At 34.2% G+C, this 26,747-nt stretch overlaps 1 protein-coding gene across 1 annotated transcript; it reads left to right on the top strand.

The window, feature by feature from the left end:
• Positions 1 to 1,124: 1,124 nt before the first annotated feature.
• Positions 1,125 to 25,758, top strand: LOC120351820 (the record flags this gene model as incomplete). The annotated part of the gene is given in 7 exon segments (XM_039430305.1): positions 1,125 to 1,339; positions 15,874 to 15,997; positions 16,762 to 16,847; positions 20,221 to 20,316; positions 21,947 to 22,009; positions 22,709 to 22,786; positions 25,524 to 25,758. Coding segments are annotated over 7 exon segments (757 nt in total), but the record flags the coding sequence as incomplete, so codon positions are not given.
• Positions 25,759 to 26,747: the final 989 nt, after the last annotated feature.

The raw sequence follows: 26,747 nt of genomic DNA, 5'->3' as shown, positions 1-26,747 counted from the left end.
TGGGAATCAAAACTTTGGAAAGAACAGTTGAAAGTAGATAACATTGAAGCTATAAGTGAAATAGTATGGACAATAGAAAACTGTAGGAGTTACAAGTTGAATAAATAAAGTGGGGATTATATTCCTACATCGGTATTTTCTGGCAATTTGTATTATATTATTTATCAAGACAAACAATAAAGCTACTTCAGTAGACAAAATTAGAATTTTGTAACACTAGAATTTTGTTTGAGTATGAACCTGCGTTATTTTATGTTTTTTATTATTCAAGAATAATACTTACTCTCAATAAATTTATATACTGTCAAGAATGTCGGTGCTACTTGATCTAATCCATTATATATAATTTGTGAACAAGGCTTTCAATCTTTAATATAATAAGGGAAGAACTGGCTTATACACGTACGGGATAGTAAATTCACGAATGACGCTTCATCACGTCTGAACTACTGGACTGATTACCTTGATCTTTTGCATACATATAAATTCTTAATTGACCGACGATGGTTATGGGCATATTTTCAATTATTCAAGATTTCATTATGGCAAGTTTTTAATTGAACCCTTGCGGAGCACAGGTTTCCTGCAAGTTTGTGAATAAGGCTATAAAACCTTTATCTCTTCCAAGTTGAAAAATTTGTGCGACTTTCAACATCTTTTTTGACGTCTATTACACCTTTTTGTTGGGTCTATTTTCTCTTCTCCTATAGAGATATTCTCTTTGGATTGGCAACATTCCTAATGGATAACTATAATGCTTCCCATTTAATCAATGCTGTAGAGTGCATGTCACTAGAGTGCATAGTTGCTCACTATAAGTAGTAACTCTCTAGCCGTCTCTCACCTGAGTCAAAAATCCCATCTCGAAATCTAATTTTTCTTTATTTTTTTGCACACGGACAAATCATCCAGGCAGGGAGAATTTATTCATGTAATTTATAACACTTTTATATTTTGTGAATATGTGATATTTTATGAATAAACCAATTTGAATTTGAATTTGGTGATGATATCTGATATCTCACTTGCGCCTTCACCTAAAACACTCTGATTTTTGTTTAATAAAAATACATAGAAAATTCTTGATAAGTTTCAATTTGATTTATGTTTTGTATCTGTTTCAGATAGTTAATAGAGTGAGTAGTCAGTCCAGTCTGACGATGCGGACTCCGTTGGCAGGGGATGACGATGTAGCGGTGACGAGGTGCGATGATGATGTAGGCCTACTGCAGCAGCTGTGTCGTTGTTGTGTCTCCCAGTCGTCATGGCGATCATAAAGTCGTGCTGCTGTTGGCGATCTCTCAGAAAAGGATGCTACGCCAGCGCCGTCTATACTGGGGTCAGTCAACTAATTTAATACTTAACTATTAGTAAACAAAGAACCAAATTATATTCACCATTCATTTGCATTTGAACAAATGCAATTTCTAATCCATTATCATCTATAATCTATTACTCATTCAGAGGAATCAATAACACTTTTTATAGAATAGATTATTTTCTTCCTCAAGTAAAAGGTTGTTATTTATTATTAGAGGAGTATGCTATACCACAGCGCCATCTATAATGGTTTCACTCACTATAACTATATTATATTCAGATTATTTTATATTTATTATATATATTATAGATTATATTTATAATATAGCTACAAAAGTTATAATTTACAATTCATTCATAACAGTTAACATCCATCTTTCTAGATCATCTTCCGCCCGGTTAGGTTGGCGTTAGTCTGAAGGAATAATAAGTTAATCTACGTATACTAGAAAGAAAAAAACGGATAAATCATTTCTATACTCTCCAAGCTTCTAGAGTACAATACTTATTATGTTATATTGGATATTGAATAACATTGATGACATTTTAGTATCATTCAAAAACCAATGGAAATCCAAGCCCCTTTTCAATGAATTTCAAGGATAGCAACAGAAAGAAACTCCGTTTCTAACAATAGCCAGAAGAGAAGTTGGGTAGAGATTCAAAAATTGAACAGCAGATAATGAGAACGGAATACCAATCACATATCAGAAGTACGTTCACAGCCTGCCTCCAGGCTCCGCCTACTCTCTCAGTATTGGTCGAAAATGTTTTCTGCCACCAGATTTCAGAAGGTACTGAGTGTTGTTCAACTATTCCTTTTATCTCTGCAGATTTCAGTAGTAACTGGGTGATTGAATTAATCAAAGGGATGAGAACAGATTGTCTTGAATAAAAATGAAAAGAAACATATTTGTTAAAAAACAATTTGGAGAGATAATGGATTTTCTCTGTGATTGATAGAAGTATTTAGAGTACTATTTATTCACATACTTTGATCAATTGATATTCTAATTATGCCATAAATACATGGGAAGGAGCAAACAAATGAAGTAATAAAAGAGAATGAAGAAGCTGGATGACTACGGCTAAATTGTATCAGGGACTCACAAGAAGATCTCTCCAAACTCACATGTTCAACCATCTTTCTCTTACACTTATTTGTCTTCTTCATTATTCCTTTGGATATGCACATCTACCATCATTTTTCATCCCTTTTACACAAAACGAGATTCAACAATTCTTCATTCACATTGTCACTCTCATACCAGCAAAGAAACATTCATATTTATCCTTTTCAAAAGAAGCAAGATTTATCGTTCGAATGTAGCAAATCTCTTGAACCATTCATTCTTCTTTTATTCCCACTTCATTGTACTGCACCGCCCGCTAGATTACTGAGCTACTTCCCATCCTGCATAAACAGAGAGATTTCTACATACTTGTATACAATAAAACATACTTGACAGTATTCAAATTTGCTTGGTATCGGTTCAGTGCGACTAACATGTTCTACTGATCCATCCAGGTTTTATTACTGATCTACCACTCATCTATCACTATAATCTATTACTGATTATATGGTCGACTCTGATTTTATCCATCTCCTCCTCGTATCGAACAAAGTCATAAGGAAATGAAGTTTGCGTTATCGAAGTAAGTAAGTATAATCACTTAAATAACAACTCAATAGTGATACATCTCTGTGAGTGATCACAGGATTTAAAATAACTGCAAATGCAAGTTGAATTGGATGTTTGAGTCGAACAAACACAATAATTATTCATTAAAATAAATAAATGGGCAGTTACCCAATTTTTTTTTCAATTTTGAATCGAGTAGTCCAAACGTTTAATCATTCAATCACAGAGAATCATTTATCTCGAGAATTGCAAATAGAAATTTTGAACTCGTATAGATGGATAAGATACTCGAAAAACACAAAACAAATGGTTAGGTATACTGGTCTCATAAACGCTTATTTCTGTTCTTGGTACGTTACAACTAAGGCTGGTCACACACCGATTAGTCAAGACAAGACTAAACACGTTTAGTCATAATACTTCACATTGCTGCTTATGACGCAACACACACTGATTAGTCATTACATAACTCCATAAGTAACTATGTGAAGTATTGTGACTAAACGTGACTAGTCTTGTCTTGACTAATCGGTGTGTGACCAGCCTAAAGGTGGAACATTAAGCTTGGCAACGAAATCTATTGTTAGTCCACCAATAATCAAATAATAAAACCTTTAAACTTCACTTAAGAGTGTTTCCACTTTATTCTACCTAAAAACATTATTTCTTTGCATGTATGAGTGCCTTTGATCAGGTTTATAATATGAAGAAATAATAAAGAATAAACATTATTTAATATTTATTAACAATAAATAATCGATTATTTTAATAAATAATATGAAGAAATGCTTGTAACATGAGTTTACTCTCCCGAATTTCCCGCCGAAGTAATCTTCTAGCCACTAATTAGACATTGTAATGAATCAACCCTGGGAACCTTCTAGCTTTAGAAAAGTTTGTAAAGTTGGTCGTCTACTTTCATCCATACAGTGTTGTTTGTTCAGGACTCGAGCGAAGAAAACTAATATCCAATTTATTCTTCTTCCACCATTGAATCTTGAATCGATACAACATTGTGCATCCACCGATTGGGATCGAGACGAGGTGGAGAGGTTGAAGAGGTAGGACAAAGAGGGAAAGAGGGGTCTTGAACTGCACGGAAACGATGATTAGAGAAGAAGAAAGAAAAAGGAGGAGAAGAAAACAAGGAAGAAGAAAATACCAGGAGGAGAGACTGGATTAAAAGGAGTAAGGAGTGATAAACAAGAAGGAGTTGAATAAAAGGGTGGTTGATGACTAGAAGTATGCGAAAAAAGGTGAGGAGGAGAAGAGGAGGAGGTGAAAAGGATAGCTCTCGAAAGATAATAGAAAAAATAAGAGAAAGAACCAACGTTGTGAGAAATTGTAATCGTGAGAAAAGAAGAAGAAGAAGAAGAAGAAGAAGAAGAAGAAGAAGAAGAAGAAGAAGAAGAAGAAGAAGGAGTAGGAGGAAAGGAAGAAGAAATAAAATGGAAGTGACTGTGTAAAGAAGAGGGAGTAGTGAAAACTAGGAGAAGAAAAAAGACAAGAAGATTTTTGATGAGTGAAAGTACACGAAAAAGGAAGAGAATAAGAATGAGACGAGAAGAGGGAAAATGTGAAAAAATAAAGATGATTCTCGATAGATGATGAGAGGAAAATTTCCAGAAAATCTTTGTGAGAGTGTGAAAGATGAAAGAGAAAATGGAGGAGTAGAAATTATAGAAATGGGAAGATTGTGTATCAGAAATTTGTACCTCACATGTATAATTTTTTTGATGTTCAAATGAAATAACAAATATGATGAGTATCTAATGAGTTACGTAACAAGTGTATGGTGCAGAAGAAATTCCAGCTGGAGAAGTGGCCGAGAAAGAAGGAAAATAAATAGAAGAAGAGGAAGAAGAGAAAGAATGAAAAGAAGGGGAAGGAAAGATAAAAAGGAAGAGGAAAGAATAAAAAGGGAAAGAAAGTGTTATGAAGAAGGAAGAATACTGAGAAAGAAGAATTGAGGAACAGTTGCGGAAGAAAAATAACATTATTTGAGAGAAATAAAACAACGTGATGGATTTTTCGAAGAATACTCATTGATTGCAGCAAAATAATGTAATGTTTAACGTGAAAATGATTGGAGTGAGTAGAAACAAAAGCTGGAAAAATGAGAGTGAGAAACAGGGGAATAGAGGAAAGACAATGTAGGAAACAAAGAAAGAAGGGAGAAGTAGTGCCCAAAAGTGTTGTGGCAAAAGGCTGGATCTAGTGGTGTGTAAAGCTAGTCGTGGGAGAGAGGTGTTTACCAAGTTGGCAACTAAAGTTGTGGCAACAAAGTGTGGGGACCAGAAAGTTGCTTCAACCCCTACACTCTCTACATCATCCTCAATATAAATCCAAAGTTGAGTTGGGTGGCAATTCAGGTCGATTTTATGAGACATTCCAGAGCTGCTGAATTATGCTTGGAATGGACATTGCCATGCTTTAAGAATGACAAAATTAATTTTCGTGTTCGAGGAACTCGAGAAGCATCACTCTCGGATAGGAAGTATCTCACCTCGCACAAAATCACACTAGGAAATATTTAATAATAATGAATATTCTCTAGTGTATTTGACTGAAAATCATGATGATGGGCAAATTTTTTGGAGTGGAACATGAATCCAGACAGGCTTGATTTTTCTTGAAAAGTAGGATTGGCTTTCTCGTGGGAAATTCTGAATTTTAACAAACTATAATTAACCCAGAAGACGAACATGGATGAACTAAGATAACAATGATGAAACTAATATCATCATTTATTGAATCAATTAGATCTCAATTCAACTTACAAGCGAATTCCACGAGTTTTTAGTGACTAAAAAGCAGTTTTTTACACTTGATCGATTCATATGATTGAAAATTGAAATAATAGAGCTTTTCTAAAAAAGAACTATTTGAGATTGATTTTATTTTTGAAAAACAATAATAGTAGTTCCATACAGCAAATTTCTGAGCAGTATCACATTAACGTTTGTTTATTTTCATGGAGAAAATTACTGTTACATTATTCGTTAATGATATTATTTCATGATGAACATTATTAAACATGTAATTATTGCATAATGAATTCATTATTACATACTCAATCAAGAATCGATTTCGCTCTAAACAATTAACGAAGCAATAATGATATTATTGAACGTAAATCTAAGTTCATTAGCATTATTTGAGCAAATTCAATATCTCATTCATTTCAATCTGTACAATCAATGAATACTTCCCAAATCAATTTATCCAATTGAATTGGATTAAATTTACTTTGGTAGAGTAGTTTTAAATGTTGATGAAACATTTTGATTGTTGAATAATCTCCTACAACTTTCCACTATAATATTTCTAAGAACTTCCAGACCAAACCAATGACTTGAACACTTTATGTTGCACATGTTTGTCCTCGGCAAAGAAACAAATCCAAAACTAGAGCTATACCCTAATCAAATGTGGAAGGCTTGGTAAACCATGAGATACCACTATCGGTTTAGGAAAAACAAATCCAATGAAACTCTCATCCAGTTTTCCAGCAAAACATTTCTCAGATACTTTTAAATCACAACAAACTATCTAATCATTCATACCAACTCATTACAAGAAAGCTCATTGCAAATAATAGGAGAGTGACCAAACTTTTGGTTGGCAGATAATAGGAAAACAAAGAAATTTAATCAAACACTCATCCGCTTATTGAAAAACATTTATCAGAAACTTTTCAATCACAACAAACTATTCAATCATTATTATTCCATTCATACCAACTTAATACAGGAGAGCTCATTGCAAATAATGGCAGAGTGACCAAACTTTTGGTTGGCATTTACAATGCTATTTTCGAAACCTTGCTACCCGCTCACCATCCCTTACAACCTCCCTCCCTACTACACTTTTCATCTGATTCCAGTTTGAGCTATTGTGAGATTCACGAGAAAATGTCAGAATTAGTTGAATGAAAAGTATTGATGTTTTTCATGATGAATGCTGACATTTTGAAATAATTTCACTATAGAAACATTCTTATCCATTTATTGATCAGACTCGTCCACCCTCTCTTTCACTTCCTCTATCACACCCTCTCCATTCCTTTCCCAAATACACTTTTCTTCTATTTTCCATGTCATTCTACCCCTTCTTCCACTAGTTGCTTACTCAGTTATTTTAGTCTTCTTCTACTGCCCTTAGTTTTCTTTTCTCTTCCTCTTCTGATTTGTCCAAACTTTCTGAATTCCCTGATTTTCTGACGTTGCCTGCCTCTGACTCTCTTTCTTTGGTACTTTCCGCTTGTATTGTTCTTTTTCGCTTTCCATCATTGTTTTACTCAGCTCTCTCTCTTCGTTGTCTCTCCACATCATTCTCATTCTATCATCCCTTAGCATCTTAGTATTCCTTACTCTTCATTTGTTAACTATTTCTTGACCTATTATTACTTTTCTTCAAGCTGTATATTCCTCTCTGCCCTCTCTCTCTCTCAACTATCGATATTTATCCCTTCTACTCTTTCACTATACCATTGATCAACTCTCTACTCTTTTTGGTTAACATGTTCAGTCTCTTATACGATTCTTATATTTTCTTCTTTCTTATTTCTTATCTTTCGACTAGTTATTTTCCTCTTTTCATATCCTGTTTCTATGTTTTAAATATTCAATTTCCCTTATTTTCACTTCTTCTTTCTCAGATGTTCTTCGACTCTCCAATCTGTTTTTTCTTCCTATCTTCTCCAAATTCATCCAGGCCTCTCTAAAGTATCATCACTATAAATATTATCTTTTTCTGTTAGGGCTACTCTTGTACAGAAATAAAAAATAAATATCCAAGTACCCTTTTTTAAATTGTTTATTAACGACATGTTTCGGCCATGGTGCCATTATCAGGTATTTTTTTAATCCTATCACCACTATATTTTTTCTCATAGTTGACCTTCTGCTCAATGTGAATCACACTCAAAACTCTTTCTCATCTTTCATGTGATTGGCCATCACTCCTCGTCTTCACTGTGTTATTAACATGACTCATTTGCCATTGCTATACTCATTTCAGACTCATCTTCCAGTTGTACCCTTAATAGCTCTCAATTTTTACTCCATATCCCAGTCTTACTCGAACCCTTCCCTTTTACTAAACCTAAATCTTTTATTTTTCACTCTCACTCTACCTTCTCCTTTCTAACTTCTCATCCTCCTCACTCTCCCTACATCCCTCAATCTTCCCTCTCAAACTTCTGAACGGAGTGTAAAGTAAATATTCGAGCTATTCCAGGGCGTTTCACCCACCTCCTAAAAACCCTGGCCCTCCCCAAACTATCGACTAGTGAGGAAACCTCTCCAATGTTTGTACGCTATGGTCGTTGCCTGCAAGTGGTATTTAGTGGTTTGAGGGCGCAGTCTGTAAACATTCACACAAACACACACGCATCTACACACACAAACCCAGGGCAGCGATCCATAAAAAGAAAATGAATTAGAGCGTTCTAGACAGCAGCACACGGCAACTCAATGTAAACAACTCAGCTTCCTCACGTACGTTTCAGAACCGTCTCAGCTAATACAACTTTTCCTCACATTTTATACCTCTAATGAGCTTGTCTTCTCACTCACTGACTTATTCATTCACTCTTAGAGTCCTTAATCACTCACTCACTCATTCATTTACTTTTTATCAAGTCACTCACTCACTCATCCAATCATCCACTAACTCACTTATTTGCTAATTCACTTTTTCCCTTCCTCATTTACTCACTTACACCCTCTTCATTTACTCGATCACTCACTCTCACTCTCACTTTTTTAAGAAGAGGCTAAGCTTAAAACTCCTAAAACACTCACTATTAAATGGAGCGAAACTTCAAGCGGGTGGCTTTTAGATAATGTGTATTTAAACTCTTATTAGACTTTGTGGTGAGCCTGCAATACCTGCTCCGCATGATATGAATAAGTTGAGCTAATTATTTGAAACTTATTCACCTATAATTTATTGAGAAGTTTTAGTTGCCCTACAAATCACTTAATCTCTTAATGTTCCACGAGAATTCCTTATTACTAAACTTCTACGAGTAAGTTTGATTTTTCTCCTACAAAAAAGCTCTCTCGCTCTTTTACTTCAACCAGAATCAATTTGCAATCGATTAATAGGAGCAGGACATCTTTTCAGGAACAATCAGCATTTATTTGTCTTTCTATGGCAATTCATTGAATCCAGTAATGAATTGTCTAGCTATTCTATTCCAGCAATTCACTCATTGAATGCCTAGCAGTGAAAATAATGTAACAAGATTCATTACATTTATTACTATAATTTTCTGAATATTTTTAGCAATAATTTATTATTACTCTCAAATTGAGAAATATTTAATAAAATTTTCAAGAAGATATCCTCCACACTTGAAATACGCCACAACAGTACTTCATTGTTTAAGAATGGAATCGACAGATACAACTCTCTTTCCACACGATGGAAGAAGGGATGATGTGCATTTTGAAGCTCCACACTAGATACAAACATCGGTTAGGGGCATCGTCCCAGTTTTATTCATAAAAAGACTGCGAAGTTTCTTTTCAATTTGCACTGTTGGGAAGCAAACAATCCGAAACTAGGTCTTTCTCTCTCAACTTCTTTCTATATTCTCTGTCTCTTTTTTCCTGTATTCATTTCCCGCGTCCACTCTGCCAGTTCAAATACTTTATCAACTTGCCTCCACTGAAGAAAATCACAATAACTCCCATTCCATGTTTTGTCAAGCCGACGCTACGATTTACATTCGACATCATATGTGTTTTACCGAAATTGCTGACTATGCTTCTATGGAGGCTTCTCCGATTGTTTATGTTGCTTATTTTGGAAATTTTCTTGCTTTGTCCGTGCACGGCGATTTCTTATCGGCATTTCCATTCTATGTAAGTGAGGTGAATAAAATATCTCACCAGTGAGCAAAACACAGGGGTTATTATTTTTCATTGTTTTACTATAAACAATAAAGTACAATATTCCATGTACTGTGCTCCACTGAATTCTCTCGCAAAGGACAACATTGTAATTTGCAATAATCATACTATAAGCATGTCATAAAAGCATGATAAGCTCCAATCTATACGGTTGTAGATAGCTCAGAGTTTATGATCCCCGGACAGAGAAATCATAATAACCGAATGACAATTTCCCACATTGTTTTTCATGCATTCATATTTCTATTTTCTTGTCTAATATTTTACAGTAAAACACTGAAATCTGAGAGGACAAGTAGAAGTGAACGAAGTAAACTATTCGACCGAACGTAGTGAGGTCTATGTTTTAACTCGGATTTTCTTTTGTCTGTCTGTATGGAACGCGATTACAGCCAAACGCGTTGATAGAATTAGATGAGATTTGGCCTTTTTCAACTGCGCGTCGATGTATACACAAGGTTTTTTTGAAATTTTACAATTTAAGGATAATATGGAAAGAAAAGGAATTTCTTCATACTCTGATTTTACTATATATATTAATCTACTTTGAAGATAGGATCAATCATACTATAGAATTATTCATAATCAATCAGCTGACAAGTGGATTATTCATTGCATGCATTACACAGATGTCTGTCCGTGTCTATTTCTATAAGGTAAGGTTTCAATTTTTTCATGATGCATGCCCATCAGTATCAATATTCTCACATTTAAAAAACAAATTTAATAGGTGATTGAAAATGAAAAAAATGATCAAATGAACTAAGTAATGCTTAAGAAATTATAATATTCTTGATTAAAAAAATGTAATGTAGTTGAGAAATATTTTCATCAGATGAAAAGATTATAACGGAACTGGATAAATTATCATATGGGAGAAAAATTCGAAAAACTGAGTTTATTAACCTATGTGAGTTTTTGATCTTGGAGAAGACAAATAACAGTTTTTAAGAGTAAATTATGATTCAACTGTGAATTGTGATTCAACTGAATCAACTAGAACAGGTAACATCAGATACTTGTGGATGAGAAAACTGCGTGAGGTCTACTGTTCACAGAACTACTAGTTAAGAGAAGTGAACAAAGTAAAATGCTTAGAATAAGGTATATTTAGTAGGGGCTATTTCAATTATTGGGCTACTTTGTTCAAAGTGAAATTTTGTTTTGGTACAACCTTGTAACCTTGTAGTTAGGTAGAATCCTAACTCATGGATCACTAGACAGATACTTGGATTGAACGGAGAAATGTCAGCTGTTGGTTTAAACCCCGTATAAAACACATTATGATATGTTAAATTCAGCCATATCTACAGGCAAAAGTGATTTAGCGTGTATATTTTGGTCCTGAGAGAAGATTATATTTTTATATTTTTCACCCTGCTCATAGAAAACTGAGTTAAGGTATTACATACAATGGTTTGATACAATCAATTTGTACCAATATGGATCATGAAAAACGTGACTACGTTCATAGAAAGCCGGATTAAAATATCACAGCTTGAAGCTCTTATCATTAGATTCCGTGAATCAAAATGTAACCAATCGATTCACCTCTGATTCAACAGCCGATCAGTATCTTACAAACTATCCAACCAACCAACCAACCAACCAACCAACCAACCAACCAACCAACCAGTGTACCGTGCCACGATCAAAGCCACCCAACTATGCATTTTCGATGCCAGTTTAATTAGGAGGCTTTGTCCGTTCAATTAGGTTAATGTAGCTGTTTCATGGTGAGAGGGAAGAGGGTTGAGGAGAGGGAAGATGATTGAGGAAGAGTGGTGAAAAAGGGACTAGAGGGGTGAGAGAGAGAGAGTCACTGAACGGGTAAAAGATAGTGATTGTGAGAAAGAAGAGAGTGAGAGAGAGACTCTGAGAGTGAGTCTCTGAAAGAGAGAGACTCTGAGAAAGGAATACTCTTGAGAGAGAAATACTCTGAGAGCTAGAAAATGATTGGATTAGATAGGATTAGAGTTCATGTAAGTTACCATATTATATTTTTTCTTATAATTCACAATAAATGACAGTATGACTAATCATTTAGAGAGAGAGAATGACTCTTTGAGAGAGAAAAACTCTGAGAAATAGAGATAGAACAAAAGAGGAAAAGAGAGTTAGAAAGAGAAAGAGAGAGAGAGAATTGATATTTATTCAATACATCTTACATTGCCAGGTCTGACAAGAAACACTGGTAATAATAAACAAAATAATAACACTTCTACGATAAAAATTAATTACAATAATAATAATACATAATAAAACATATTTGTGAAATATAATTATTATTTAACGAAAATCCTAAATAAATGCTCCATTTTATTTGTAGCATTTATTTAGGATTTTCGTTAAATAATAATTATATATTAATCAGCATTTGAATAAATGCATTCTCTATTTAATTCCATCTATATTTGTGAAATTTTATGCTGAAAATGAAAATGATGGGTGATATAGTCATTAAGAGGGAAGAAAATGATGTAGTCATTAAGAGGGACAGAGTGGGGGTCAGTAAGAAAGAGAGTGAGGGAGAGAGAGAACGGGTGAAATGGTGGTAGAGAGACAGAGTGGGGTTGAACGGAATAAGAGCGCGAGAAGACCAGTGGTGAGTGAGTTATCATCAGTAGACTCCCTGATGGAGTTGAAAAGCAGCACTCAACTAAATTAGAGGTGAACTGAAACGGCTAGAAAATATTTTCTTGACGATGCATTTCTGACATCAGTGACCACCCTTGGTGGTGAAATTGGTGTGCCCCATTTCAACCGGCCAACTATTCAACCAACTTCAACTAACTATGTAGGGTTGAACATAATACTGTAACTAGCAACTGACCCGCTTACTTTTGCAAGCACTCTCGACCACTTCAGATCAATCAGTAGGACACTAATTTAGTTTCATTGATTGTGAGATAATAGAGGAATCTGTGCCACTGTCGATTCTCCTTTTCTGCTCTAGATAGGAAATTGTAGTTGTTCGTGATTCATCTTGGATTATTTTTAGGAGAAATAAGGAAATATAGAGGACATTTTAAGAGTCCTGATCATTGGTTTGGTATAAATAAAATAAAATGCACGCTTCAATGCATCAATGAATCGCTGCATCAATTGCAGCAATTTTGTGATTCAGCAAAATTGCTGACTCACAATGACAGCGATAATATGAGAAAATTAATCCCCATTCATATTGTATACAAAATTAACAATATTTTCTCCAGTAATAAATTTTTTTAGACAAATTGTATTTTGACCAACATCTCGACAGAAATTTCTTCTGAAATCTCTATTTTGAATAATAATCTTCATCTTTTAATCTTCTAAAAAATCAGACATGTGATATTAGCAAAATGAGAAACACAAATTTTAATCATTGGGTCGATGATAACTGTGTATGATTCACACTAAACACATCAATTTTTTCGTTATTCATTATCGTAAATTATTGCTTGGGCTCTTCAAGTTTTTGATGTTGAAACGAATACCTTTTGTAAACGTACAACGCATAAAGACTGAAAACTCATAATCATAAGTTAAAACAAATGATAATAAAACAAACGTAAAAACGTAAAGGTGAGAGAAAGTAAGGGTAACAGATTACCAAGTAACATATAACCCTGTGGAACTGATATCCGACCTAGGAAGTCATTTGTAACAGTTAGAGGGTAATTGATATTGGGCCATCGCACGTTCTTTACATGAACACCCGCAGACTTGCAAGTCCCCAGGCTGTTTCTGACTGATTTATCAGTGCAATTGACTTTTTCCTTTGCTCTCTATCTTCTTTTTCATCCACCTGACCTTTTGGTGGCCATTCGCTGACCTCCTCATGTCATGCTAAATTGGCAGTTTATCAGGAGTCGGATACTGGAATATCCTTTGTAGAATATTCTTATGGATCACTGCAAGGGATGTTGTCATTTTGATGGTTGCTCCAAGGCATTTAAAACCCACCCTTAAATGCTCAATACTTTTCAATGAGACAAGCACTATAATATATCACTGATTATCTTTCTACCGTTACTTAAACGGTAGTTTTTCAAACTGAAAGAGTCGTACTCTCTTTTATTCAAGATACGACTAGATATGAATAATAATAAAATTATTCTATTATCAAGTGTTGTAATAAATCAAGGATTACGAATTGAACATTTATATTGGATTGATCATTTGATAATATTATATCAATATATTCTGGATAATAATAACACTACCATGAAATTGAATTGGCAGACAAGTATTTTTTTCAAGTTTGACTCCTCACTTCTTACATTTGTTATGTATGTTTATTTGTTCAGATAAAAACCAGTTCGTTGTCAATTTTGTCTATCAACTTCTTAATTACATCATAATTATGCACTAGTACATAAGCATTGTTCCGCCCTGCTGTATTTAATAATATGTACAATTCATAATATATATAAATAAATAGTATCCATTTCATTTTCTTGAACTCGACTGGTTCCGGCTATATTCAATGAATTATTAAATAGTGTAAAAACGAATTACAAATGTTCGTTAATCTGAATTACTGCAAACTCCCACACAAGCAAATCCTTTAGATAGTTTTGTAAATTCATGACGCGTTTAAAGGTAGTGGAATCCATATTAAGGGAACCAAACAAGCAGGATGAAAAGTTCACAAGAAAATACTGTATTTGAATGTCGAATTCTAATTTCTTCTAACGCTTTATCATATTGTCGATGTTAATATTGAGTTGAGTTTAAGGCTAATATTGACTTGCAATGATTTGTTTAGTGTTTGTGATGTGGTAGAGATCAATAGAATCGTATAGGGAGAGAAAGACTTTATCTTATACTAGCCGTCAGGCTCGCTTCGCTCGCCATATCCGTCTAGCCACGCTTCGCTCGCCTGCATTTTTCATTTGAGTATTTTTATCATATGTTAGGACAATCTAGTCGGGGGTCCAGACTAAACGTCTGGCTAAACGGATATGGCGAGCGAAGCGAGCCTTACGGCTAGTAATATAATATTACCAGGATTGAAGTAGCAGTGCCCAATCAATTTTTCCGCGATAAATGCATTTAATTCTTCAACTTGGTGCCAACCTAAAAGTCAACTCAACTTAATGCCAACCTGACAAAATTATTAATTTAGTTGCCAGTTAACAACTGTTTCGAAGAGGTACTATATCTAGATTATAGTTCTTTAGTAACATATGATATGGAAATTCCAATTATAATTAAGAGATTGGGAGAAGAAGAATATACATGCTAAAAGACGAACTTTAAACCCTTAAAAACAACCCTTAGAGTTAAAATATTGCCAAAAGATTTCTTAGTGCGCCTCTAAAGGGCCATCTGAACATACCTACCAAATTTGAACGTTTTTGGTCCGGTAGATTTTTAGTTCTGCGAGTGAGTCAGTGAGTCAGTCAGTCAGTCAGTCAGTCAGTCAGTCAGTCAGTGAGTGCCATTTCGCTTTTATATATATAGAAGAAGAAGAAGAAGATCATGGGGTTTTGAGATACAAGCGCTCATCAAAAATGTTCTTATCTCAACAAAATGCATAGTGATAGAAAACAACAATATGTTCCACAAATTTCACTCACAGCCAGATCAGCCATGCGAACTGGTTTCGAATATAGAGAGTTCTATAGTGAGATACACTTGAAATAGTCAGAATATCATATTAATATAATCGATGAATGCTTTTCATTGAACGAATGCTGACAGTTTAAAGTGGTTCTTACTAAAGATCAAGTAGTGTATTGAGTATTGCCATTTTTAACAATTTCGTCACAAAACCTTATATTTATACTAGTATGCAATGTCATATTGGGGAGTCATGTGAATTAAGTGAATTATTGAACAGGATAAACCAACTTTTCTCTATAGATTCGAGCCTAAATCAATATCCCATCCATCACAAGAGTGACACGCTCTCCAATTAAGGGGAGTAGGTCGGTCTACTTCCAATTAAAACTTTACTGTGAATCATCAGTTGATGGGGATTTTTTTGTTTGTTTCAGCTCTACTTCCTTCTAACCTTCAGCATAATGCTGGGATTCATTTACGACGAGCGACATTACTATTCGGGGACAGTCGAAATTCCCATGAGTCCCAGTGTCCTGGAGCCGGAGGCCTTGTCACCAAGTAAGTTCTGCTATTTTTACCATAAACGTTTTAAAACAAATTATCAACATATTAAAAAAATGGTAGTCATTTTCCAATGATAATACAGTTTAATCAGTGTTTGAAGTAGCATGTAATCCAGATTCGAGAAAAATTCTTTATAATAAAATAGTACTTCCAATCAATTCTTAGAAGAGTAGGTAATTGGATTTGAATCTGCTGTTTAACATAATAATAATAATAATTTCTCTGGATGTTGGACGACACATCCAGAGTAGTTTATTCATAAATTCATACATTACATATTATTTTTTCATACATTTTCAATAATATAACAATATTCAAGGATTACAAAAATACAGTATGGTTTCAAAATATTTTGAAAAAAAAATGAAAAGTCATGAATCTTCAATTGTAAATTGTATATTATGCAGCGATTCATTGTTTTTATTTATAGATCCTTAATAGTATTGATAATAAATGGAATCGAGTTTCTTAGTAGCCTGCAAATAATGGGTGTTGATAATATTATTATTACCAGTAAGAGAGTTCCTAGTGAGAGTATCACCGTATTTTAGGCATACTTATTATACAATAAAATAGGTTGAATCAAATTTCATCAGTAGTCTCAAGACTAAATATAGCAATAGGTTAGTATTTACTAGAAAAATACATTAATGATTATTTTTTTCCAATAATTCATAGAACGTTACGTTACAAAATTCAAAATCCTTGTGAAGCAGTACAATACATCAGAATGTGATTGAATCGGAATTTCATTTCAGCTACAATGACTTTCCAACTAGTCATCTTGGTGTGGTCTTCCCTTGGTATTGTAACATCAATACTACTTGTCTACGGCATATTCAGAGTGAGTATTCTTATAAAATGAATTGTCTTAATAGATTGATAATGCAGAGTACAATTTTGAACAAATAAAAAGCAATTGAAAATGCTGGGATTGATTCCAATAAAATTGAAGATATATTCTGTAAGGTTATGTATTATTGATTATGTGAAAAGTTTATTTTAAAGTAGGGTTCCAATTTTACCTTTCCGGAGATAATAAATTATGTTCAATATCGCTGCCTACTCTCCCGTTTGAGCATTAGTTTGTAATCTACATTGAAACTATTCCAGTTGATGACAGCAGTTGTTGGGTCATATTTTAAACTCCGCCTACTGGCTCCTGATTGGTCAACAGTTTGAGATACATGAAACTCTGCAACTCTGGTGGCAGCACTTGCTTGATAACAAATTCACAAGGATTCTTGACTCTTCCCACTCTCTTCTGGTTGGGCTAAGGTTTGTAATCCAACTAGAAATTCTGCCAGTAGATGACAGCATATGATTGGGTAATATTTTAGTCTGAGCTTACTACCTCCTGATTGGTCGACATTTTGTAATGAAAGTAATACTTTACTTTGCCAATGTGCATTATTTTCTGGGTGATGAATTCAAATATTTCACGTTTGATACTTGATTGTTAAGCTGCGTACAGACTTTTGCACCACGAACACGCATATTTCACTTTCCATTAGCTGATGCTGAACTTATTATATCTGTATCTTACCGTTTCTGTACAAATACAGATATCATCAACCGATGGAAAGCGAAATGCGCGTGTTCGTGGTGCAGAAGTCTGTACGTAGCTCAAAGTTTATTTTTTCGTAGACGTATCTGACCTTTATGATGCGAATAAGCATAATAGGAGATATACAAGGATGTATCTTTTCTTGGAAATTGATCTCATCTCCGCTTTATGAGACTTTCTTCCACAAGCTATTTCGAGCAGTTTTGGTTAAGGAACTTGGTCTAAGTATTTTAGACTATCTTGTCTAGGAAGCGTGATTTCATGATTAATTGAAAGTGAGAAATTGGAATATCCTCACTTGATCTTGAAAATTCATATAGTTCCTAATTCGGCAATATAAAGCAGAAAAGAATTTACGTTGCTCTAGAGATAATTTTTTTCTAAAGCTTCTTGACAGGGGATTCCCAATAGTTTATACAACTTTACTCCATAATTAACAATTTTCAGATTTGAGAAGACGATGTCCCAAATTTTTTCTACTCAGCTCTACAGCCTAAAGTGGGCTTTGGCTTGATCCACAACATTCCTCCAAGCCTCTCTCTCATCAATCAATCTTCTCCATCCTCTATAACCCATCTTTATTAAATATCATCACTGATCTCACCGAAGAAGATGTCCTAAAAGGGAGAAATTGAATTTTACGAAATGAATTAGGTATCATTCTAAGTGAATTTATATGGAATATCAAGTCACTCTGGGTTTTGCGAGGAGAAGTTGGGAAAACAGAAACTCCAGCTTTTCCCAGACCATTATGCCATCCATCCACTCTGACAGTGCACCTCAAAAGTGGCGGCTCAATTTGCGAGGAAATTTCCGCCACTTGGAGCCACGTTACTGCCTCAGCTTTTATCTTGGGACGACGACTGTAAAGTTTTACGTCCCTTCACTGATCCACTCTCACCACTTCCCTACCCCCGAGCCCACCACCATCTCAAGTCTCCATTCTCCATCAGCAAACAGCATTCTTACTTAAGGTGTTGTCCGGGGAGCAATATATTAGCCGCTTTGTTTTAATGGTTGTCGTAAAGCAAGCCTCCAATACTCAAAGGTAAACATCTCATCCTCTCTCACAGTTTACTTCTCTCTTCATCACTTTCCACTTCATCCCCTTGCCTTACTCATTCCTTCCTTAAACTTTTCCTCTGATCTCCTTCCTTTCATTTTTCTCAACATTGCGTTTCTATGTTCTCCGTGTCTCCATCATCTACACATGATCTTTCATTATTATAACATTCCCATCCATTCATTCAATAACCGATAATATTTCATTATTATTCATTATTTTGGTCACATTTGTAATGATATCTTTTCCTCTTTTTTAAAACATTTCCACTTTTGTACTCCAATACAATTTTCTGTGTAATACATTGAATAGCAATAGGTCTCTTGAGCCCTTGCATTTGAATATGATAGCAATCAATCAATCTTTCTTATCCCCTTTCTTCTCCTATAATCTCTCCACTTCTTTCTTTAAAGACTCTCCATAATGTTGTCTCTTCCTTTCTTCTCTCCAATTCGTTTCTTAATTCATCCATTCCTTCTTTCTCTCTAAGTCATCCTCTTACTATATCATTGATGCTCCCATCTTATTTCTTATTTTATCTTCATTAATTATTAAATAATTTTATGCTCATACCATCTATCTTCCCATTACCTTATCATCATATCTTATCTCGGATCTCCTAATACCATCATAATCCATCCTCCTCTTCTCTTTTCCCTCTATCAATAGCATGGCTATTCACTCATTCCCTTTGTCCGTATCTCCCATATTTCTTCTATTAGCCTATATTCAGCCAAATTTCTTCCTACACATCTTCCTACTAACACATATTCTATTCTATACTTTTTAAATATCCTCTTTCCTCACTCGATTTCTCTTCTCATCACCTTTATATTTTCCATCGATGCATCCTTTTCTTATCTCCTTCTATTCATAAATCATCCAATATTTTCTTTCTCCTTCTCACATCTCTTTTCCCACTGTCCCTTTCCTCCTCTGAATTCTTCCTCACAAAACTTCTCATGAAACTTCCGTCCCACTCACACCCTTATCGCTGTCCCTACTCGATGTTTAGAGCCTCCAACTTTTTTAAAGACAACCCTTTCGCAAATAAAAGGTTGCTCGTCAATGTTTACAATGTATGTCAACGACAAATAAAGCCAACAAAACATCCCATCCAATACTGCAATGTTGTTCCATATCTATTTATGAGAAACCTATACTTGAGCTGTCATCAACTTTTTAGTTGCTGTAAAAAAGATGTAAAATTCCTGTTGATAAAAGTGGGGCAGCTATTGAATTAGGCTGTGGCGAATAAAAAGGTCGGAGATATAAGGAAATGGTGCTGAATTGAGGTTCTAATAATAATCATCTCTCATGATGATTCATGAGAAGTAATTAATTATGATCACTGAATCTTATAGAAATGAGTTTTTATTCAATGATGTTTCATCATTCTGTCAGTTCCCATTCCGTCAGCCCATCAGTTTTCATTCTCAAATGCTGATATATGACGCTGAATTTACGACTAATATTTATGGATAATCCAGAATAGATAAAGCAGAAAATAATAATTACATCATTGAACTTCTGCAATTGATGTTCTGTGTGTTGGATCAATTCCTGATTTGCACTATTATATTGCAGGATAAGAGAGAGCTACTCGTACCTTGGATTATAACGGTTATTTGTACAGTAATGGTGGATTTGGTTCACACCACATACATGTTTTCAGCGGGAACAGTGAGTATTGTTTTTGTCATTAAAATAGAATGTAGCCTAACTCATATAATTGCATATTATGAACTGTATTGTGAGAATTAAGAATTCAAATGAGGAGTCAAATATTGGCTGTACTTTGACGAGCAAGTCGAACTTCGCGATGCGCTTTTGAAGAGATTATTCAAATTTGAGTTTTTAAATAGTTATTTTAGATAAACATGATATATAGAGACTGCTGATAAGCATGAAAATTGTTCCAAACTGTTCGGAGTAAATAATGATCAACCTTGAAATTTTTATTTTCAGCTTTATGACAGTGTGAGTCGTTCAATCCAAGGTACCTAGAAAACATTCTAGGTACATTGATTCAATCTATATAAATTTGGGAAATTCCTTGAAAGTTATGATAGAGATCGAAATAGAGTCTTTTGGATATCGGTACAGTAATAATATTGTTTTACAGATCCTCCTCAATAATTTGATAATCTTTATGTTTTCATGTAGTAATGTTCGAAAATAGTGCCATAAAAAACGTTTTGTCCCCTCTTTAAGTACATATTGAATGAAATTATGATTTTCCAATACCGTATGTGTATAGATGGTTTAATTATAGATAATGATTTGTAGAATGATATCTTAGAAGTAGAATATCCATATGAAAATTAATATTAGGAAATTTCAGTAGTAATCGTTCCTCCATCAATCTACACAATTTCTCAAACTGGAAAAGAAGAAGAGAGTACTGAATACATTCATTAGAAATCATAAATAATATGAATATGAGCGACGTATAAGAAAAATAAGCAATATTGATAAAGTAGGCTACAAGATTTCTTATTTCAGTAGACATGAATAAATCCTTGTAGGGGATTTCTGAGGTAGCATTATCTTTCGGGTGAACATAATACGGCAAGCTGAAAACTCATCTCTCAACATGTGTGTATGTGGGTTGCTGAGTTAGGGGGGGAGTGGTGCAGAGGGAGAGGGGGATGTGGGCATCCCTTGGGGGAATCCTATCCATCGCTGGAGCGACTGGAAATATAAAAACGACATCGCTTTCCAGACCTGGAAAGAATCCTTCTGGAGAAGGTTTTTATGGTTGCAATTTCTCGTTCTGTGTTCGTTTTTTCTCTTCAAGGAACATGGCAAGTGCGCTTCAAACAAAATTGACGAATGGAGGTTGAAGGTAAACACCGATAGGTTTGGCCATTAAAATTTCTGTGCGCATCATTTGGAAAGGCTGTATCAGAGGTTTTATTTTTACATAAGTATTGAATTTCTTGATGTTCAATGATCTAATAGAAGCGTACTTAATTGGAGCATTAAACTTATAAGTACAGAATTTGGTGCTCAATGAGCTTTACCATATTGATAGAATCTCATAATTTGATATACCTTATTCACATGAAAAGTGAGATCCACTTTAAACTGTCAGCATCCGTTTAATGAGAAGCATTGATGTAAGAAATGTTGACAATCATGCTGTCAGACATCTGAGAAACACTGAGTTCAAAGTAATCTCGCAATAAATGATGTTGATAGGCGTATATGCCTGCCTATCAAAAACAAATTATTACTATCAATAAGTTTTCAATATTGTAACTCACATAATGTTCTCAAACGAATTAATTGATAATGTTTTGTCTTCCAGATATCCTTCAACCCCATTACAGCCTTTTTGTATACTTCGGATTTCTTCCTACATAGTTTGAATGTGAGTAAGATTCATATTTGTGACATTCAGTCATAATTCTAAATATGATTGTTTTTCAAGAGATCTAGAATATATTACATTTGAAAATTATTCTAATCAACATTTCTGTATCAAGGGCATGTTGAAAATTTTTGTGTAGCATCATAGAGAAGCAATAGCGTAAGTAGATATCCCATGGTATAGGGCGTTTATGTCGCAACTTTTATTTTTATCTCAAGCCGATTACTGTTGATTATTGTCGAATTTTACTGTTTTGTTGGGGTGAGAGTGTATGAACGGCACAATATGAGAGACTACCAGTGTCACACAGCTTCACGTGAAATAAGTACATGAACTATCGGCTTGAGATAACAGTAAAAGTTGCGACATAAACGCCCTATACCATGGGATATCTACTTATGCTATTGTTTCTCTATGGTAGTAACTTCATGACTGGCGATAGAAGTTGTTTGAGATTGATAGGAAAAATGCCCACATCATCAATTCAATGCCATGGAATAATAACTTTAATTATTTAGAATAATTGATCTTGAATCACTATTTTTCAGGTATCGAGCAAGGTATGTTGGGTTCATAGGACCATTAATCATATGGATTCAATATAGATTTGCTGGATATTTAGTTCTAATAAGTGTCTTAGAAACTGGGTTTTAGTTTTGGAGGATAGATTAAGAACTGAATGATTATCATTTATTGCAGGCCTACTGCGTACTTTGTGTAGTGTCACAGTATCAAGAATACAAAGCTGGAAGAGGAACGGCAGACTGCTATAGAAATGTAAGTTGATGTATGATGAATTTTCAGTTGGATTTTGTAAAATTTGTAGTTGAAAGAAACACGGTCAGTTTCACATCGAAATCACATCATCCTATTCTAATATCAAGGATATTATTAGAATATACTGTAAAACATTTTTCTTTTGTTACAAGAGTATAAGAGAAAGTGTGAAAAAACAGATTCCTATCAAAAACATCATTGAATTCAGAATGTGAACGAAATATTTTTCTGAGTTTTTCATAAGAGTTCACTGTATTAGAAAATCTCAGAATCATCTTAATTCCAAACCTTTTAATTAAAAATTGATTGCTCCACTTCTAACAATATTTTTACGAAGGAATTCTCTATGATATCATAGATTATTATTTTTTTTTATACATTGATAGATAGAATATCATTCTCTACTATGAATGATTTGGAAAGGAACAACAATCTTAAAGTCAAAACTGTTCTTTTCCCAAATTTGGATATAAAATGTCCAAAAAAAGGTTATGCTTATCACATCATAAGTTTTGTCCAATTTTGAGTCCAAAATATATAAACTAGGAATTTTGAATTTAGATAAATTGATATTGATCCTTATCATAAGATTATTCACAATGTTATTTGCTAAGGATAGATGGATAATTGGCATTATTTATCATTCTTCAAAATATTACAAGTAGGTAGAATGGTTCTAGAATTGACTGTTGTAGGAAGGCCTACTTATAATTGGATTTATCAGGACCACTTTATAGGAATCAGCATGTGATACGTGGTTTTCTGCAGAGGCCTACTGTATTGAAATAACTTGAAAATCATGAATAACGTAATAAGATATGGTTTCATTAACAGGAAAATGGAATGTCACACAAAAATCAGAAACTAGCCACAACGAATTCACAAAAACACAGATACCACAAGAGTGTCTATAAATACAAATCTATACGAGCCAACAAATCAAACGTCAACAATCTCAGAAGACCTACTTCCCAGTTGTTGGAGGAGAAAGTCGAGATATGAGTGGTGATTTATGCCATCGTATCAGTCACTGGCAAAAGGCAACATCTATTTGACATCTCTCTCGCAACGAGGACATCCCCACGGTTCGAAACCCCCTTCGGGAAATATCAGTCACTGAGAGGTTCACGCCCAAACACATCCAACCAATAATTTGCGGGGAAAGAGCAGAGAAACTAGTTTTCGAGAACTTCCCATAGAAGTTATCTGAATGGGTCAGAGTATAAACTTTTTCCAAGAAATTTATATGGGAAAAGCTTTTCTGACCTGATAGGTTTGTGCTTCTTTATGAAAACATACTTGGTCAACTATAGTTTGGTAATAAACATAGAAGTAGCTATATAATATTATATATATATATATATATATATATATATATATATATATATATATATTATATTTGTGTCCATAGTAGTAACCTCCAGACTCTGTACTCTACTGTTTACATTTAGTTTGGTTTGGGATCATTAGTTTTATCTTGACATTTATGATGCTGTTTACAAAAAATTATTAATATCATTACAATAGGGAAGCATTTTTATTTTGCTCACAAATTATTCATTTTTTGAAAACTCTGTCAAAAAGATGACGTCATATCTCATCAGTTATTTTGATTCTGGAGCCTATGAAATCTGTCTATCTATTACGTCGTGTGAAGTTGGTGCATTCGTTCTATGATTCTTTGATTCATTCCGTGTCCAAATTCAGTAATTTCTCAATTGACATACACTAATTTCAGGCTGGCAGTTCAGGTGAGAATGTGGGCCATGGAATTAATCCCCCTTCAAGAGATTTACCTACTCATAAAGATTGGGATAATGCAATTGGAAAGATAAATACATTAAGCCTACTCACTGAGCTGTAATTTTCAATTGTTTTCCGGGTGAATTGTCATATTTTTACATTTTTCAAACTGCATTATACATTTTATAATAGAACTAATCAACTCAAATCGAGCTAGCTAGAGTTGTGCACAATACCATTAATACTGTAAACTTACAATATTATTATGTATGGCCTACATTTTTCTGAACAATAATTTTAATAGGCATTTTAAAGTCATACGATCGCTGCAACCTTATCTTTATATCATTATGTGAATGTTTCATATTTAATATGGAAATTAGGGAGAGAAACCGATTTGGATTAATCCTGTTGATTCTCTCCCATCGTGAGTGTATATTTATCCATATCATCGTTCATTTACATATTATAGTCATATTGTCTATTTATATAATTATGGTCTATATCTATTTATCAATGCATTCATCTATACTCTCATTCGATGATTGTGTAAATGGAATTAAACATTTCATTCATCTAAAACAACCAAAAATCATTTTATGTTGTGATTGCATAAGTGAAATGGATATGGTATTTCATTAAATTGCATGAGCACAAAATCAAGATTTGATTGATAATCAACAGGGCTCACCAAAAACTATTTTTCTCTAGAACTTCCATATTAAAATCGTCCATGAACTAATTGAAATAATAATTATGATTCCCTACTCCAGTAAAGTGGAGTTGGCAACACATTCATCTGATCATCTCATTTCGAATACAAATATGATTTTTGCTGTGAATGAAACGCTCTTTCACTGTAGCTCTGACCTATTCTGTGGAAGAAACATTCTTGCACTGACCTGAGCTGTAGAAGAAATGTTACTGACTGTACCTCTGACCCAAGATGCCTACTAGATACCTTGATTCTGACCTGGACGACGTGCTTTCGCAGACAATGGCGGTGCGATTTGTGGCTCGTCCGGGTGCCACGGCCACCACGTGCGAGAGTTCGCGCCGACAAGCGACGACCACGTGCCTGGACTTGCAAAGTCCCTCCTGCGCCACCTCCACCCTCGACTCCGATAAGCTGTCCCGCAAGCACGTGCAGTTCGGGGGCGGCGGGGGCGGCGAGGATATCAGTCCCGACCATCTCCACGTCAACTGGCGGGAGACCACCTCCAGTCCCAGTAAGTTGGCTCTTGTCTTTCCCATTTCACTACCACTATCACAGTATCTTATAAAATCATATCTTACAGAATAAAATTAAAGGGTTTTTTGGAGTTATGTATTGTTATAGAATCTAATAAAGTATTCTGATAGGGCTATTTGAATAGTCGAATTATTGTAGAAATAACTAGTTGCCTTTTTCAACTTTGTTATAAAATCATATAACTACTATCAGTAGATAAATATTGTTTTGATTTTTTGGTTTTAAAATGTTATAGTATCTTCTCAAAATGGTTGTAAAATTTGAAAGTTTGGACTTGGTAGATTGTTTGTAATTGATTCAATAATTCATTTCAGAAGTCCTATTTGCGGTTTTGAAATCTGTTTTTGTTTGTCTTGGTTTGTAAATTGAAGTGTATGCTGCTTAAAAATGTGATACATTGACCTAGCTACATTAGAACTGTTGTGTAAATCAGAATTGGAACCATTTTGGTGTATATCCGTTCGTTCGTGCGTGTCAGGTGATTTTTATGCCAATATTTGAGTAGTATCATAGCCTACTATAGATAGCTTAATTTTATCTAAAGTAAGCCATGGTAGTATTCAACTGTTTCAGTATTTAGTATGTTATATTTATATGGAGTATTTAGTAGTTGTTGACTTCACCTTTCTAGAATTTGGTTAATTCTGAATGATTAAATGAATTTATAAATATTTCAGAATGAGGATAAAAATTGTTATAGAATTATCTATCATATATTCTTGTAAACTCATTATAGGGCTGAGTATTATATAATAAGGAAGTATAGCTGTCAAAGTTATGAGCTTCGGAGACATCATGGAAATCTTTTATGGGGAAAAAGATGAAATATTGATCCTTGACAAATAAAAATAGGCTTCTTTGATACTGTTCGTTCAGTAACTTTTTCCAAGAGTTATTTCTATAGAATTATAATTTTACATACTACGTGACCCAAAATAACGGGTATTTTTGAAAACCCATGATAAA

The sequence above is a fragment of the Nilaparvata lugens genome, chromosome 6 (assembly GCF_014356525.2).
Source record: "Nilaparvata lugens isolate BPH chromosome 6, ASM1435652v1, whole genome shotgun sequence".
Classification (NCBI taxonomy): domain Eukaryota; kingdom Metazoa; phylum Arthropoda; class Insecta; order Hemiptera; family Delphacidae; genus Nilaparvata; species Nilaparvata lugens.
The sequence above is the reverse complement of the archived record's forward strand: the minus strand, read 5'-3'. Positions and strand labels throughout refer to the sequence as shown.